Genomic DNA, 13,351 nt, shown 5'->3' on the forward strand with positions numbered 1-13,351 from the left:
TACTAGCGTGGAAGCTGGGGTTAAGAACAAGCGTCCCAAGAAACAGATAGTGGAAGTTGACCTCTTCCTTTTTAAAAAACAGCTTCACTGAGATATTCACACACTATGCAATTCACTTATTTAAAGTGTACAATTCGGCGACTTCCCTGGTGGTCCAGTGGCTAAGATTCTGCACTCCCAATGCAAGAGGCCAGAGTTCAATCCCTGATCAGGGAACTAGATCCCCAATGCCACAGCTAAGACTTGATGCAGCCAAATACATAATTTTTTTTTTTTAAAAGTGTACAATTCAGTCTCTTTGGGTATATTACATTATTAATTTTTAAACATTTTACTAATTTTTTATTTTTAAATCATTTTCAAATGTACAATTCAATGTAATTAAGTACAGTAAGTGTCACACAACCACCACCACTGCCTAGTTCTTCTTTCATCACCTTTTGTACCTGAGTTCTTTCACTTAACATAATATCCTCAAGGTTCATCCAAGTTATGCCCTGTATCAGTGCTTCATCCTTTTTACGGGTGAATATGTTTTCATTGTATTGTTTTACCACATTTTGTTTATCCACTCATCACTTGATGGGTGGATTGGGTTGTTTCACATTTGGCTTTTGTGAATAATTGTCATAATGATCAGCATACAAATATCTGTTTGAGATATTTGCAAATGGAAATTGCTGGGTCCTATGATAATTCAAAGTTTTGCTTTTTCGAAGGAAGGCTGCCCATTTCTCAAGGGCTGGACCCAAACATTGGCCTAGCATTCACTCCAATCATATATTATTAATCAAGCAGCCGTAGAACACAGATTCAAGGACAGGAGATCTAGATTCCTTCCCTCCCTCCCAATACAAATGAAGAATATCAAAGGAGTTGAGGACATGTTTTTATCCCTCCCACAGAAAGTCTGGGAGGGAGAGGCGGTGGTGAGGGCCAAGGAGAGACTCTCAAGGAGTCAGACAAAGAGAATTAACTCAGACTCTGGGTCTTGGCAGGGGAAGCCATGCTCTCAGCTTGGGGTTCTTTCGCTGGTTTGGTAGTTTCAATCTTTATCGACTGCAAATATCAGCTGAAAGTTTACACTCTCAAAATATTTTTTCCTGACTCCTACGTTAAGTCAGATACTGTCATATCTCCCTCTTCTTTTCTCTTTCTCAAAGTTCTATTTCTTTTTTTCTTTTTTATTAAAAAATATATTTAATTGTTTTTGGCTGTGCTGGGTCTTTGTTCCTATGAGGGTTTTTCTTTAGTTGCAGTGAGCTGGGGTCACTCTGTAGCTACAGAGAGTGGGCTTCTCATCGCAGTGACTTCTCTTGTTGCAGAGCACCGGCTCTAGGGTGAAAGGCTTCAGTAGTTACAGCTCTCAGGCTCTAGAGCACAGGCTCAGTAGTTGTGGTGAACGGGCTTAGTCGCTCCGACGCATATGGGACCTTCCCAGATCAAGGCTCGAACCCGTGTCCCCTGCATTGGCAGGTGGATTTTTTACAACTGAGACACCAGGGAAGCCCTAAATTTTAAAATTTTTTTGCCATACCACAAGGCTTGTGGGATCTTAGTTCCCCAGACAGCAAGCGCGGAGTCCTAACCACTGGTGTTCCCTGGAATGTGTCCAAGTTTATCATGATTGTATCCCCAGGGCCTGGCCCAAAGTTGAATACATAGTTGGAATTTGGTAAATAGTTGTTGAGAAGTTGCATTAGTGAATGCCTTTGATGAAGTACTGTCTGTCCTCCCTGCTAGAGTGTCAGCACCACACAGGGCAGGTGTTTGCTTTGTTCACCGTATTTTCACAGGGCAAGATGTGTAGTCAGTGGAGTAACGTGCCTCCAGGATGGTCCCCAAATGATCTTTGCCCTCTAGTATTCACACCCTTGTATAATCCCCTCCCGCAATGAACAGAGCTGGCCAGTACGTGGCCAATAGCATACTGGTGAGAACGCGTGACTTTCAAAGCAGCTCTGAGGATCACTTGCTCTGGGGTATGCCAGTCGGTATGTCATGAAGACACTCTTAGCAGGCTGGTGGATAGTCCCAGAGGGAGAGGAATTGAGGTCCCCAGCCATCAGCCAACATCAACTCACCAGCCACAATTATGAGTCATTTTGGAAGGAGATCTCCCCGCACCCCAAGCCATCAGAAAGTTGTAGCCCCAGCTGCCATCTGACTTCGTCCCTATGAAAAACCTTGAGCCAGAACTACCCCGCCAAACTGCTCCTGAGTTCCTGATTCACAGAAACTCTAAGAGATAACAAATATCTATTGTTGTTTTAGGTCCTTAAATGTTTATATAATTTGTTCCATAACCATAACCAACACAGTAGGTATTGCTACCCTTTTCTGAATGCCAGAGTCATATTGCAAAAGGGGAAGAAATATCTCTCTCCGAGGTTCATAGAGAACGCACCTCACTGGGCAAGGTCATAGAACATGTGCGTGCATGTGACTATGTGCTAAGGTTGCTTCAGTTGTCTGACTCTTTTGAGACCTAGTGGACAGTAGCCCTGCCAGGCTCCTTTGTCCATGGGATTCTCCAGGCAATAATACTGGAGTGGGTTGCCATGCCCTCCTCCAAGGGATTTTTCCGACCCAGGGATTGATCCCATGTCTCCTATGTCTCCTGCATTGGCAGGCAGGTTCTTTACCACTAGGTCAGAGGACATAGTAAGAGCTTAATGTACCACCAGAAGTGTAACTTCCTGAGGAAGCATGTGGGCCTGGGTTTGAATCCTAGCTTCACTACTTCTAAGATATTAAGACTTTGTTTGGGCCACTAATACTTAACTTTGCTGGATCTCATACTCCTCAGCTATGAAATGGGAATACTAAAGGATATATCTACTCTTCCAAGGGTTAGAGAAATAATCCATGTAAAGCCCATTTAAGCTCCATGAGAGGGCAGATACTGTTTTTTCCTTTTCACTGTTCTATCCCTAGCACAAAGATTGGTGGTTGACAGTTTATTAATAAATATTTGTAGACTGAGCCATAAAAAGGCACTTTGCCTAAGTACACATTAGCTATTACTAGCCTATAACATCCTGCACGGGGCTTTCCAGGTGGCTCAGTGCTAAAGAATCCGCCTGCCAATGCATGAGACATAGGTTCAATCCTTGGGTTGGGAAGATCCCCTGGAGAAGGAAATGGCAACCCACTTCAGCATTCTTGACTGGAAAATTCCACAGACAGAGAAGACTAGTAGGCTACATTCCTTGGGGTTGCAAAGAGTCAGACACAACTTAGCGGTGGTGGTGGTTTAGTTGCTAAGTCGTGTCCCACTCTTGCAACCCCATGGACTGTAACCTACCAGGCTTCTCTGTCCATGGACTTCTCCAGGCAAGAATACTGGAGTGGGTTGCCATTTCCTTTTCCAGGGGATCTTCCCAACCCAGGAATCGAACCCTGGTCTCCAGCATCGCAGGCAGATTCTTTACTGACTGAGCTCGGAGGGAAGCCCCACAACTTGGTGACTAAACAACAAAAAAAGTCCTAGTGATTTCCCACCTGCTTCATTTTATGATTTAATCTTGTGCCATTTGCCACCCTCTCACTCTGCTCCATCTGCCCTCCCCTCTCCATAGCTCCTCAAATATGTCACATGTGCCAGCTTCAGGGCTTTTGCACCTGCTGGCCCCACCACCCCAAAGAAATACTCCATCTACATAGCTTGTTATTGCAGGTCCTTCAGCTCTCTACTCAATGTCACCTTTTCTGAGAGACCTCCTCTGGCCGCTCCTGTCACCCTCTAGTCCCATATTCTGTTTTACTTTTCTCCAAAACATTTACTGAGGGCCTGACTTCCCCTCCCCCTTCCCCGCTTTGGGCTCTCTTCAGTGTAATGTAAGCTCCATGAGGGCAGGGCTTTGTCTATTTTACTCGCCACTCTATTTCACAACTCCCGCGTTGCCAGGATTCAGCCGATTTCATTATATTTGCTGAATTAAAATGGCAACCCACTCCAGTACTCTCGTCTGGAAAATCCCATGGACAGAGAAGCCCGGTAGGCTACATTCCATGGGGTCACAAAGAGTCAGACACGACTAAGCGACGACAAATGACCACCTGGCTTCCCTGGTGGCTCAGACGGTAAAGCGTCTGCCTGCAATGTGGGAGACCAGGGTTCGATCCCTGGGTCGGGAAGATCCTCTGGAGAAGGAAATGGCATCCCACTGCTGTACCCTTGCCTGTAAAATCCCAGGGACGGAGGAGCCTGGTATGCTAGGGTCCATGGAGTCGCAGAGAGTCCGACATGATTGAGCAACTTCACTTTCCTTTGCTTTACAAACGACCAGCTGGGTAGCCCCGTGGGGCTAGAAGCCGCGGGGATTTTTGGCCAGGATTGGCCACAGACTCCGTCACATGACTGGCTGTGTCCCGCCCGCCTTGGCGGCTAAGGAGGTCCACGTGGTTTCGACTCCAGGGACGGGGCGGGGTGGGGGTGGGGCGCCTGGAGGCGGTACTGCGCAGGCGCAGTTCGTGGCGCAGGCGCAGACGCCTCCCGGGCGCGCGGCCGGCGGCGGTTGGCGGCGTGTGGGGCCGGCTGGCGGTTGCCGGGAGCGGGACCAGAGCTCAGGCAGCTAGAGCCGGCGCCATGGTGGAGAAGGAGGAGGCGGGCGGCGGTATCAGCGAGGAGGAGGCGGCGCAGTATGACCGGCAGATCCGTCTTTGGGGGTTGGAGGCCCAGAAACGGTCAGGGCTGGTGCGGCTTGTGGAGGCGGGGGGAGGGTGGTTGAGGATCTGCAGGGGGCGTCTGGCCTGAGGCGTTGGCGGCCTTCGGGGAGCCGGACGGTTTCATTTGAAAGGAGCAGGCGGGAATCGTGTCAGGCGTGGGCGCCCTCCTGAGAGGACTGGAGGGGGTAGATTTGGTCTGCTTCCTCAGAAGCTTTGGGAAGCAGGGACGTCCCAGGTGGTGGGAGGGTCGTTCCGAGGGGTTGGCGGCCTCTCGAAGGGGAGGTTCAGGGACTCGACGCCCGAAGGGAGTAATGGTGGGGTTTGGATCGGGGTTGCGGGCTTACGGACTAGGAGAGGGGAGGAATGCCTGGAAACGGTGAAGTGGGGGGGCATAGTTGATTCATTCATAGGTAGCAGGAACCTCGTCTCGGCTGGACGCTGGGGGAGACTGGCGAGCCAAACAGATGCGAACTTGGATTCATTCTTGTGGCCTCTAAGTGGTGGGCCAGTCTGAAAGAATGAGGACTTTTTTCTTTTTTTGTTTTTTTTGTTTTTTTTTTGAGGAATTTTGGAGCACTTTATTTCAAATGGGCATCCCGAGAGGCTCGGAGGGTCTCGGGGCGCTGGAGGTACCCGAAGAGGCTGCTTATGTGTAGATCTGGGGATGCCTCCAGAGAGGACAGGATTGGGCATGCCTTCGTCTTGGGCGAGTAATTTTCGGAGGGGATGAAGTCTTTCAAAGAGGTGATGGATTTGATCAGATATTTATTGAGCACCTACCACAGACACCGGTGTAGGCACTGAGCGGGTGTCAATGAACGATGGAGACTACATTCTTGTGGGGAACGCAGTAAACCTAAAGAAATAGCAAAATATTGGGCAATGCAAGAGCCAGGGAGAAAAAATAAAGCAGGAAAAGAGGGTCAACAGAGGATGGTGAGGTGGAAGAGCTATTTTAAAATTTTATTTATTTTTGGCTGTGCTGGGTCTTCCTTGCTCTGTGGGCTTCTCATTGTGGCGACTTTTGTTGCAGAGCTGGGGCTCTAGGGTTCTCAGGCTTCAGTAGTTGTGTCTCCTGGGCTCTAGAGCTAGGGCTTAGTTGTGGCACACAGGCTCAGTCGCTCCGTGGCATGTAGAATCTTCCCCGGATCAGGGATCGAATCCTTCATTGGTAGACGGGTTCTCCACCATTGAGCCACCAGGGAAACCCTGTTGTGTTTTTTTTTGTTTGTTTGTTTTACTGGAGTATAGTTGCTTTACAGTGTTGTGTTAGTGGGAGAGCTGCTTTGGTAGGGTGGCCAGGGGAGTTATCTGAGAGGTAACACTGAGCCTCGGTTCTCTATGCAAGGAAGGAGCCAAAGAGCCGTGTGGTCATCTCGAAGGACCTTCCAAGCCTAGATAACAGCAAAATCCTGGAGGCCAGGGCATGCTTGGCAAAACAGAGCAACAGAAGTGGCTGGAACCAAACCAGGGGAAGCTTTTTAATACTAAGTGCTGAGGAACCTGTTGGAGAGTTCTGAGCAGAGGAGTAACACGATCTGCTTTGTGTTCAAAAAGGATCAGTCTTCTCTGTTCGAGTGTGCAGAAGTGGGAAGAAGGATTCTGTTTAAGAAGTAGCTGCAATAATCCTCTTGAGACGGAAGTAGTGACGGCTTGGAACTCTAGAGAAGGGGTCAAATTAGATTCTTACAATTTGAAGGTAGAGAGAACAGGCTTTGCTGAAGGATTCAATGTGTGGGGTGTGAAACACAGAACTCAAGGATGCCTCCAAGGTTTTGGGCCTAAGCAAGTGGAAAGATGGAAGTGCCTTTACTGAGTGAGGTGGGGAAATTGGAGGTGTGGTGTGAAGAATCGGGAGTTCACTTTTGGACTTAGGTTTTAACTGTTTACTAGACATATAAGTAGCAATATGAAAGTGGTTGAGTTCAGTGATGAGGTCTGGGTGATGGGGAGTGATTATGTGATGTGAGGGAGTACAAAGTGGAGAATTACTTGATTGAAGGATCGGGGAGGCAGGCAGGTCACGAGAATTTAGTTTGAGGGGTGAGAGCTTGTAGAATTTTTGTGTGAGTGTGTGTGTGGGGGGGGTGAGGTGGGGGTTACTTCAGGCTCATTCTGGAATCTTCTCTGATTGTGGAGGAAGGTACATCATGAGGTATTAGTAAGCAGTGGTCCGAGGGTTGCAGGCACCTGAAATAGACGATTGGTAATTAAATAATGAGAATGGGCCTGAAGACATAGGTGGGGTGGATTGAACTTAGGGTCTCCTGATTGAAGGATTGAAGCATTAGGAGGTCCTAAAGAATTGGGACGCGAATCCTAGATGTTCTGGAAGGGTTGATCCAAGGGTTTAGGAGCAGCAGGTAGGTCTTATTTGAAGTGGTGTAGTGTCGGTGAGGATTAAAGGGAGCTGTCAGAGGCTTAGGAACCAGTGATTTATCCGAGGAGCAATAAAGGATGGATGGGGGCTCTTGAGGGAGAGAAGACCTAAGGGGCAAATCAGAGTCAGGGTAAGGAATTCTTGGGAGGTTGGAGTTATTCTGAGGAAATGGAGATGTACTGAGCTCAGTGGAGAACCTGTAAAGGGTTGGCTGAGGGTCCTGGGGGAAGGAAGGGGTTACCTATCGTTTGAGAGCTATAGATTTGTAGACAGTCTTACAGAGTTGATAAAATGCTCTTGAGTCTCATAGCAGCTCTTTGGAGAAGGAAGGCAGTGGTTTCCTCCTCTGTTCAGAAAGGAAGGAAGCACCACAAAGCAAACTGATTCGTCTCTAAGGGAACTCCAGGTGGGGTAGGAGAGCTTCGGAGACTGGAGCAACTTCGTGAAATAGAAAGCAGCCTGGGAATCGACAACTGCATTCTGGCTACAGGTTTGCCTCTGACTCTGTCATGTTGGACCAGGGTTGTCAGAGAACTGTAAGGGAGAGAAATTATAATAAAAATGGCCTTCAGGGGAACTCATACAGTCTGGAGGTTAAAAACGGGTGTCTCTCTCATACAGTGTTTTAATTTTTTTGAAATTAGTTGCCAGCATTAAAAATTCTAAAAGAATTGGCCAAATTTGGGACAATTTGAGCATGGAAAGAATAAAATCGACCTCACTTAGAAATATGTAATAATGTATTTTCTGATGTGGTGATATAAGAACCTCAATGTATCATCTTTGATGTTTTCCTACCAAATATCTTTTACCCTAATCATGTTTTTAGAGAACAGGGGAACAGGTTAAAGGACACTATTGAGGTAATGATGAGATGTCCAGCATGTGGAACATTTTACAAGACAGCTGCCCTGGTTCTCTTCCAGAAGTCAGTGTCATGGGAAAAGCAAGCAGTGGGACTGTTCTCAATTAAGAGAGTAAAGTGGTGGAGCCCAATGCAAGGTGTGATCCTAATTGGATCCTGGTTCAAAAAGAAAACTTCTATAAAAAATATCTTTTAGGCAATAGGGAAATTTGAGTATTTAGTCCTGTTAGACGATTTGGGGAATTATTTTCTAGATGTGATAGTAGTGTGGTTATGAAGGAGAACATCATATTTTTGGAGCTGCAAGCTAAAGGTGTGAAGTGCTGCCTCGTCAGCACATGGGTGAAGCCAACAGGGCAAAATATTAACTCTGCTTTCTATTTTTCTGTATGTTGGAATTTTTTAATGAGAAGTTGGGAAAATGTCTCTGTCTCCCAACTACTCTCCATGCTCCCCACATAAGGGGATGTCACAGTTTCTGATTTATGTCTTGAAAAGTAGTTAAGGTCAGACAAACAGTAAGGTCAGCATCTATCCCTATATCGGTTGGATCGAAGTGGAGGCTGCCTGTCTTACAGAGAGCTTATGTGGCCATCGTCTCCGTCAGCTCTGCTTCAATCACTGATGGAACTGCCCGGCCCAAAGCATGTGAGTTTGCAGCTCTTGGTGTGTCCCCAGCCCATGTTGTGGTTGAGGTTCAGGGAAGGGAGCCAGCTCTCCCAAGGTCACGCACCAAGTAAATAGAAGTGGGACTTCTATCTAAGCTGCTAACTTCAGGTTCACTGCCTGTTTCCATGATAGCTCATTTGCCACCCTGAGGGGGCTCATTCTTTCAATTAAAGTAACATAAAGGAGAGTGTTGAAGCTGGCAGCCCTGGTCGTTCTCAGACCATGTGCTTCAGTAGTTTTGCATTGCGTTTGTGCCAGAGACCCATTTATCCCCTGTTTCAGAGTGAGGAAGAAAGGTGCCTGGGAAGAGAGAAATAGAAGATAAGCTCTGTGAGGGTAGGTGCTTTGAAATGTCCGATAATTGAGATGTGGGTTTTGACTGGTCACTGTGAAATTCCCAGTGCTTTGTTGAGTGGATGGAACGGTTGTACACTGCAAAGACCTGGGAAGTCCAGAAACCTGGGTTCAGTTCCCGGCTCTGCTCACTGGCTCTCTGGCCTTGGGTGCGTCACACAGTTCCTTGGCCTTAGGTCCCACGTGTGCACAAAGGAGGGGTGAGTGTGACTAAATCTTTAAGGACTCAACGTTGAGTTTTAACCTTACAGGATTGGGACTCCCCAAAGCTTCGCTGTTTGGAAACACTCATTATCCTACACAGCTGCTGTTGAGACAGCACTTCAGTTGGATCCATGGGCACCTAGTTGTCATGAAAGTGACTGAGCTTGTACTGGAGGCCAGTCCTAATGGTTTCATATAAGGATCCATCTTGTAGTGGTTAATAGTTGAGTTTGAATCCAGAACTTCTTAGTTATCTAACCTTGGATACATTTCATAACTTCTCTGTGCTTCAGTTTTCTCACGTATCAAATGAAAATAACAATCTACGTTATAAGATTTTTGAGAAAGATGGGACTTCCTGGCGGGCCAGTGGTTAGGACTCCTGGCTTTGACTGTGAAGGACCTGGGTTCAGTCCCTGGTTGGGGAACTAAGATCCTACATGCTGTACAGTGCAGGAAAAAAAAGAGAAATGAGATGAAGCACGAATAGGGTCCATGCACAAATACCATTATTTGACAAATATAAATTACAGCCACAAAAGACAAGGAACTAAGTAGGAAATGGGTTGTGATAAATAAGATACAGCAGGTGTCTGTGGATGCCAGGAAACTCCAGAAGGACAAGCTAGACTGTGGGAGGAGCAGGTTTGCCCAAGCAGATTGAGGTGGGGAACAGTCTTAAGTTGTATCTTGGATTCTGACAAGACATTGATATAAGTATAATGAATAGGCAGTTGGATTGAGCAGGATCATAGATTTAAATGACAAGTTCTGTACTGTGTGTCTTGCCTGGTGTCTCAGCAGTAAGAATCCACCTGCCAGTGCAGGAGATGCAGGAGACTTGAGTTCTAGCGCTGGGTCGGGAAGGTCCCCTGGAGGAGGGCGTGGCAACCCACTCCAGTATTCTTGCCTGGAAGTCCCATGGACAGAGGAGCCTGGCATGGGGTCACAGAGAGTTGTATATGACTTAGCAACTAAACAACAACAACTGTACTGTTAATTGAAAAAGAGAAGTATTTTTAGAAGCAGGAAATGGTCAAATCTGCCAAGTGGTCCCATCATTTATCTGGTTGCACTGACCAGAAACCTAGGAGCTCTTTATTTATCTCTGTCCTTTCTGTCTTCGTCCAGTCTGCTGGGAAGTCCTCAGATCTCTGCTTCAAGGTTTATCTCACCTGCCTTTTTTCATTATACCCATCATCTCAGATCACCTCTACAGTTCCTCCTTGGTCTCCCCGTTCCACTCTTGACTCCTTATAATCCATCCTGCACTTAGTAGCCAAACTGATTTAAATGAAAAACAAACAAACAAACATCTTAACATTCCTTCTCAAAGCCTTCCCGGTGATTTTCTGAGTGCTCAGATCTTTTAAATCTGGTGCCCTTCTTGCCCTGCCTGTCTGTCCTTGCCTGCATCTCCCTGGCTTTCTCCATTCAAGCTAACGGTCCTTGAACCCCTCTGTTCCTCAGATATGCTAAAGCTCTGCCTGTCCTTGGGGACTTTGTGTTTGCCCTACTAGAAATAGTCCTATACAAGATTTTTGCATTAGACTCTCAATAAATGTGGTTTGAATGTGAATTTGGTAGTCTCAGAATTTTTAATCATGAGTGAAGTTCATTGGCTTGACTTACTTTGCAGTATGTTTTGTGAATTTAGATTATGGTATAAAGATTGGTTCCTTCCTTCCCAGAAATTTAAAAGGTATTTCTATACCAGAAGTTAGAGGGAAGTGAATCCACAAATGCTTATGTAGAACCTACTTTATCCTCATTGAAAAAGACCCTGATCCTGGGAAAGATTGAGGGCAGAAGGAGAGGAGGATGACAGAGGACCAGTTGGTTGGGTGGCATTGCCGACTCAGTGGACACAAGTGTGAGCAAGCTCCGGGAGATGGTGGAGGACAGGGAAGCCTGGCATGCTGCAGTCCATGGGGTCGCAAAGAGTCAGACACGACTGAGCAACAACATGCAAGGCAGCATGGGGGAGATGTTGAAAGAGGGAAAGAAGAGCACAGATCCTGGTTAAAACTGAATTTGGATCCCCAGTGCTGGACACCTGTTAGCTGTGAGAGCTTGGACATCTTTGCTGAACCTCGGTTTTTTTCCTTTCTCAGGATAGGCATGAATCCTTTCCTATGGAAACATAATGGCCCATGCTGGGGCCCGTGGAGCCACCTTGCCTTTTAGGGAGAGAAACTATATGCAACATTTAGTGTGTGTGTGCTTTCTGAGAGAGGAAAATGGTGAACCATAATCAAGGTTTCAGTGAGGCACTGTATGTACATATCTAGCTCAGTGCCTGTACCCTGTGAGCCCTCTGTGGATAGTAATTACTATTATTGTTACTGATAGACTGTACACAATATGTCATAATGTGACTTTACATTTATTTGCTATAGAGAGGCATATAACTTTATTTTTTCCAAAGATTTTCTTATGTGGACCGTTTTTAAAGTCTTTATTGAATTTCTTACAATATTGTTGCTCTTTTATGTTTTGGTTTTTTGGCCCCCAGTCATATGGAATCTTAGCCCTCAGAGCAGGAATTGAACCCGCATCTTTTGGAAGTATGGAGCCTAAATCCTGAGAGACATGTAACTTGATGAGCAGACTCTGGAGCAGTATTGTGCAAGTTGATATCTGCTTTGCTAAGATCCCACATCCCATGCTGCGGCATGGCCAAAAAAACCACCCAAAAAACACAGTTTTTGAATGCCAAGCACTGTTCTAAGCAACTTAATATATATATTAACTCTGCAAGGTTGGTAGTATTAGGCTCATTTTACAGATAAAGGAAGCTGAGAGTGGCAGACAAAATAATGCCTGTTGGGTAGCTGTTTTATCTTCAGCAAGGTCCCTAAGAACTCCGTGCCTCAATGGGTTAGTTTCCTTTTGGCAGCTGTAACGATTACCACAAATTTAGTGGCCTACAGCAGCCCAAATTCTGGAGGTCAGAAGTTTGGAATCTGTTTCCCTGGGCTAAATGAAAGTCAAGGCAGGGCTGTGCTCTCTGGAGGCTCTGGGAAGAATTTGTTGACTTGATTTTTCTAATGTCTAGAAGCCACCTGCATTCCTTGACTTGTGGCCCCTTCCTTCATCTCCAAAGCATCTTCAAGCCTCTCTTCTCTGAGCAAAGCCCTTGCTTTTGTCATCACTTCGCCACCTCTGACCCTTCTGTCTCCCTCTCTAAAGGACCCTTGTGATTATTTGGACCCACCTGGAAAAGCCAGGATAATTACCCCTGCCCCTCCCCCAAATGCTTAATTTGATTACATCAGCAAAATTCCTTTTGTCCTGAAGTAATTTATTCATGGACCCCAGGAATTAGGGGCATGGACGTGGCGAGAGTGGGGCTGCATTATTTTGTCTGACACTCTCAGCTTCCTTTATCTGTAAAATGAGACTAATAACGTAGCCTCGCGTTCTGGGAAACAAACTCACTCAGAAGGACAATGCAGATAGTGGAGTGGAGTTTATTACTCCGGTGGGCCCAAGGCAGAGTCTCCTCTTAGCCAAGGACCCCGACCAGTTTTAGTGAAAACCTTATATACCCTAAGTGTACATGCCCAAAGCCACCCCCCAAATTCCCTGAAACTAGTCTGAACAAAGGAAAAGAAAGATACAATCAAAGTTAACCCGTGATTCATATGCCTTAAGCCTGGGTAGGTAACAGAAGATAATTATCAATAGTCCTGTGGTCATACTCCAATAAGCATAATAGAATTTATGATTCTATTTGGTTGCGCAGATAATTAGGGTATTCTTTTAGGAGACGGAGAGTCTAGATACAGGCCCTGGGGCTCTTCCATCCCGGGGGTCTGGTTTTCCAGTTGGTATGTCATTTCCATAGATACTGGGCATATAGCTCAAAGTCCACAGTCCGGGCCAAGATGGAGTCCTGCTTTCAAGATGGAGCCTGTTCTGTTTCCTCCTTCAATAATACTACCAACCTTGCAGAGTTAATACACATAAGTTGCTTAGAACATGGCTTGGCATTCAAACATTGTGTTTTTCGGGTGTTTTTTTTGGCTGTGCCGTGGCGAGGCATGTGGGATCTTAGTTCTCTGACCAGGGCAAACCCATGCATGCCCCCCTGCATTGGAAGTGTGGATTCTTAAGCACTGAACTGCCAAGGAAGTCCCTCAGTAACTGTTTCCTAAGTGTCAACTACTGGTATTTCATTCTGTTTTATGACTGCCTCACGGGCT

At 46.3% G+C, this 13,351-nt stretch overlaps 1 protein-coding gene across 4 annotated transcripts in view; it reads left to right on the forward strand.

Annotated features, from left to right (window-relative positions):
• The first annotated feature begins 4,482 nt into the window (after nt 1-4,482).
• SAE1 (SUMO1 activating enzyme subunit 1) overlaps nt 4,483-13,351 on the forward strand; it is a 62,324-nt gene continuing 53,455 nt past the window's right edge. Inside the window, exon 1 of one of the 4 annotated variants that reach the window (XM_019979622.2) lies at nt 4,483-4,689. In XM_019979622.2, the coding sequence (XP_019835181.1) occupies nt 4,592-4,689 (98 nt within the window). In that variant the 5' untranslated portion in view covers nt 4,483-4,591. The remainder of the gene's footprint in view (nt 4,690-13,351) is intronic. The other 3 variants (XM_019979620.2, XM_019979623.2, XM_019979621.2) reach the window with 3 other exon arrangements.

This window comes from Bos indicus, chromosome 18, assembly GCF_029378745.1.
Source record: "Bos indicus isolate NIAB-ARS_2022 breed Sahiwal x Tharparkar chromosome 18, NIAB-ARS_B.indTharparkar_mat_pri_1.0, whole genome shotgun sequence".
In the NCBI taxonomy this organism is placed as follows: Eukaryota; Metazoa; Chordata; class Mammalia; order Artiodactyla; family Bovidae; genus Bos; species Bos indicus.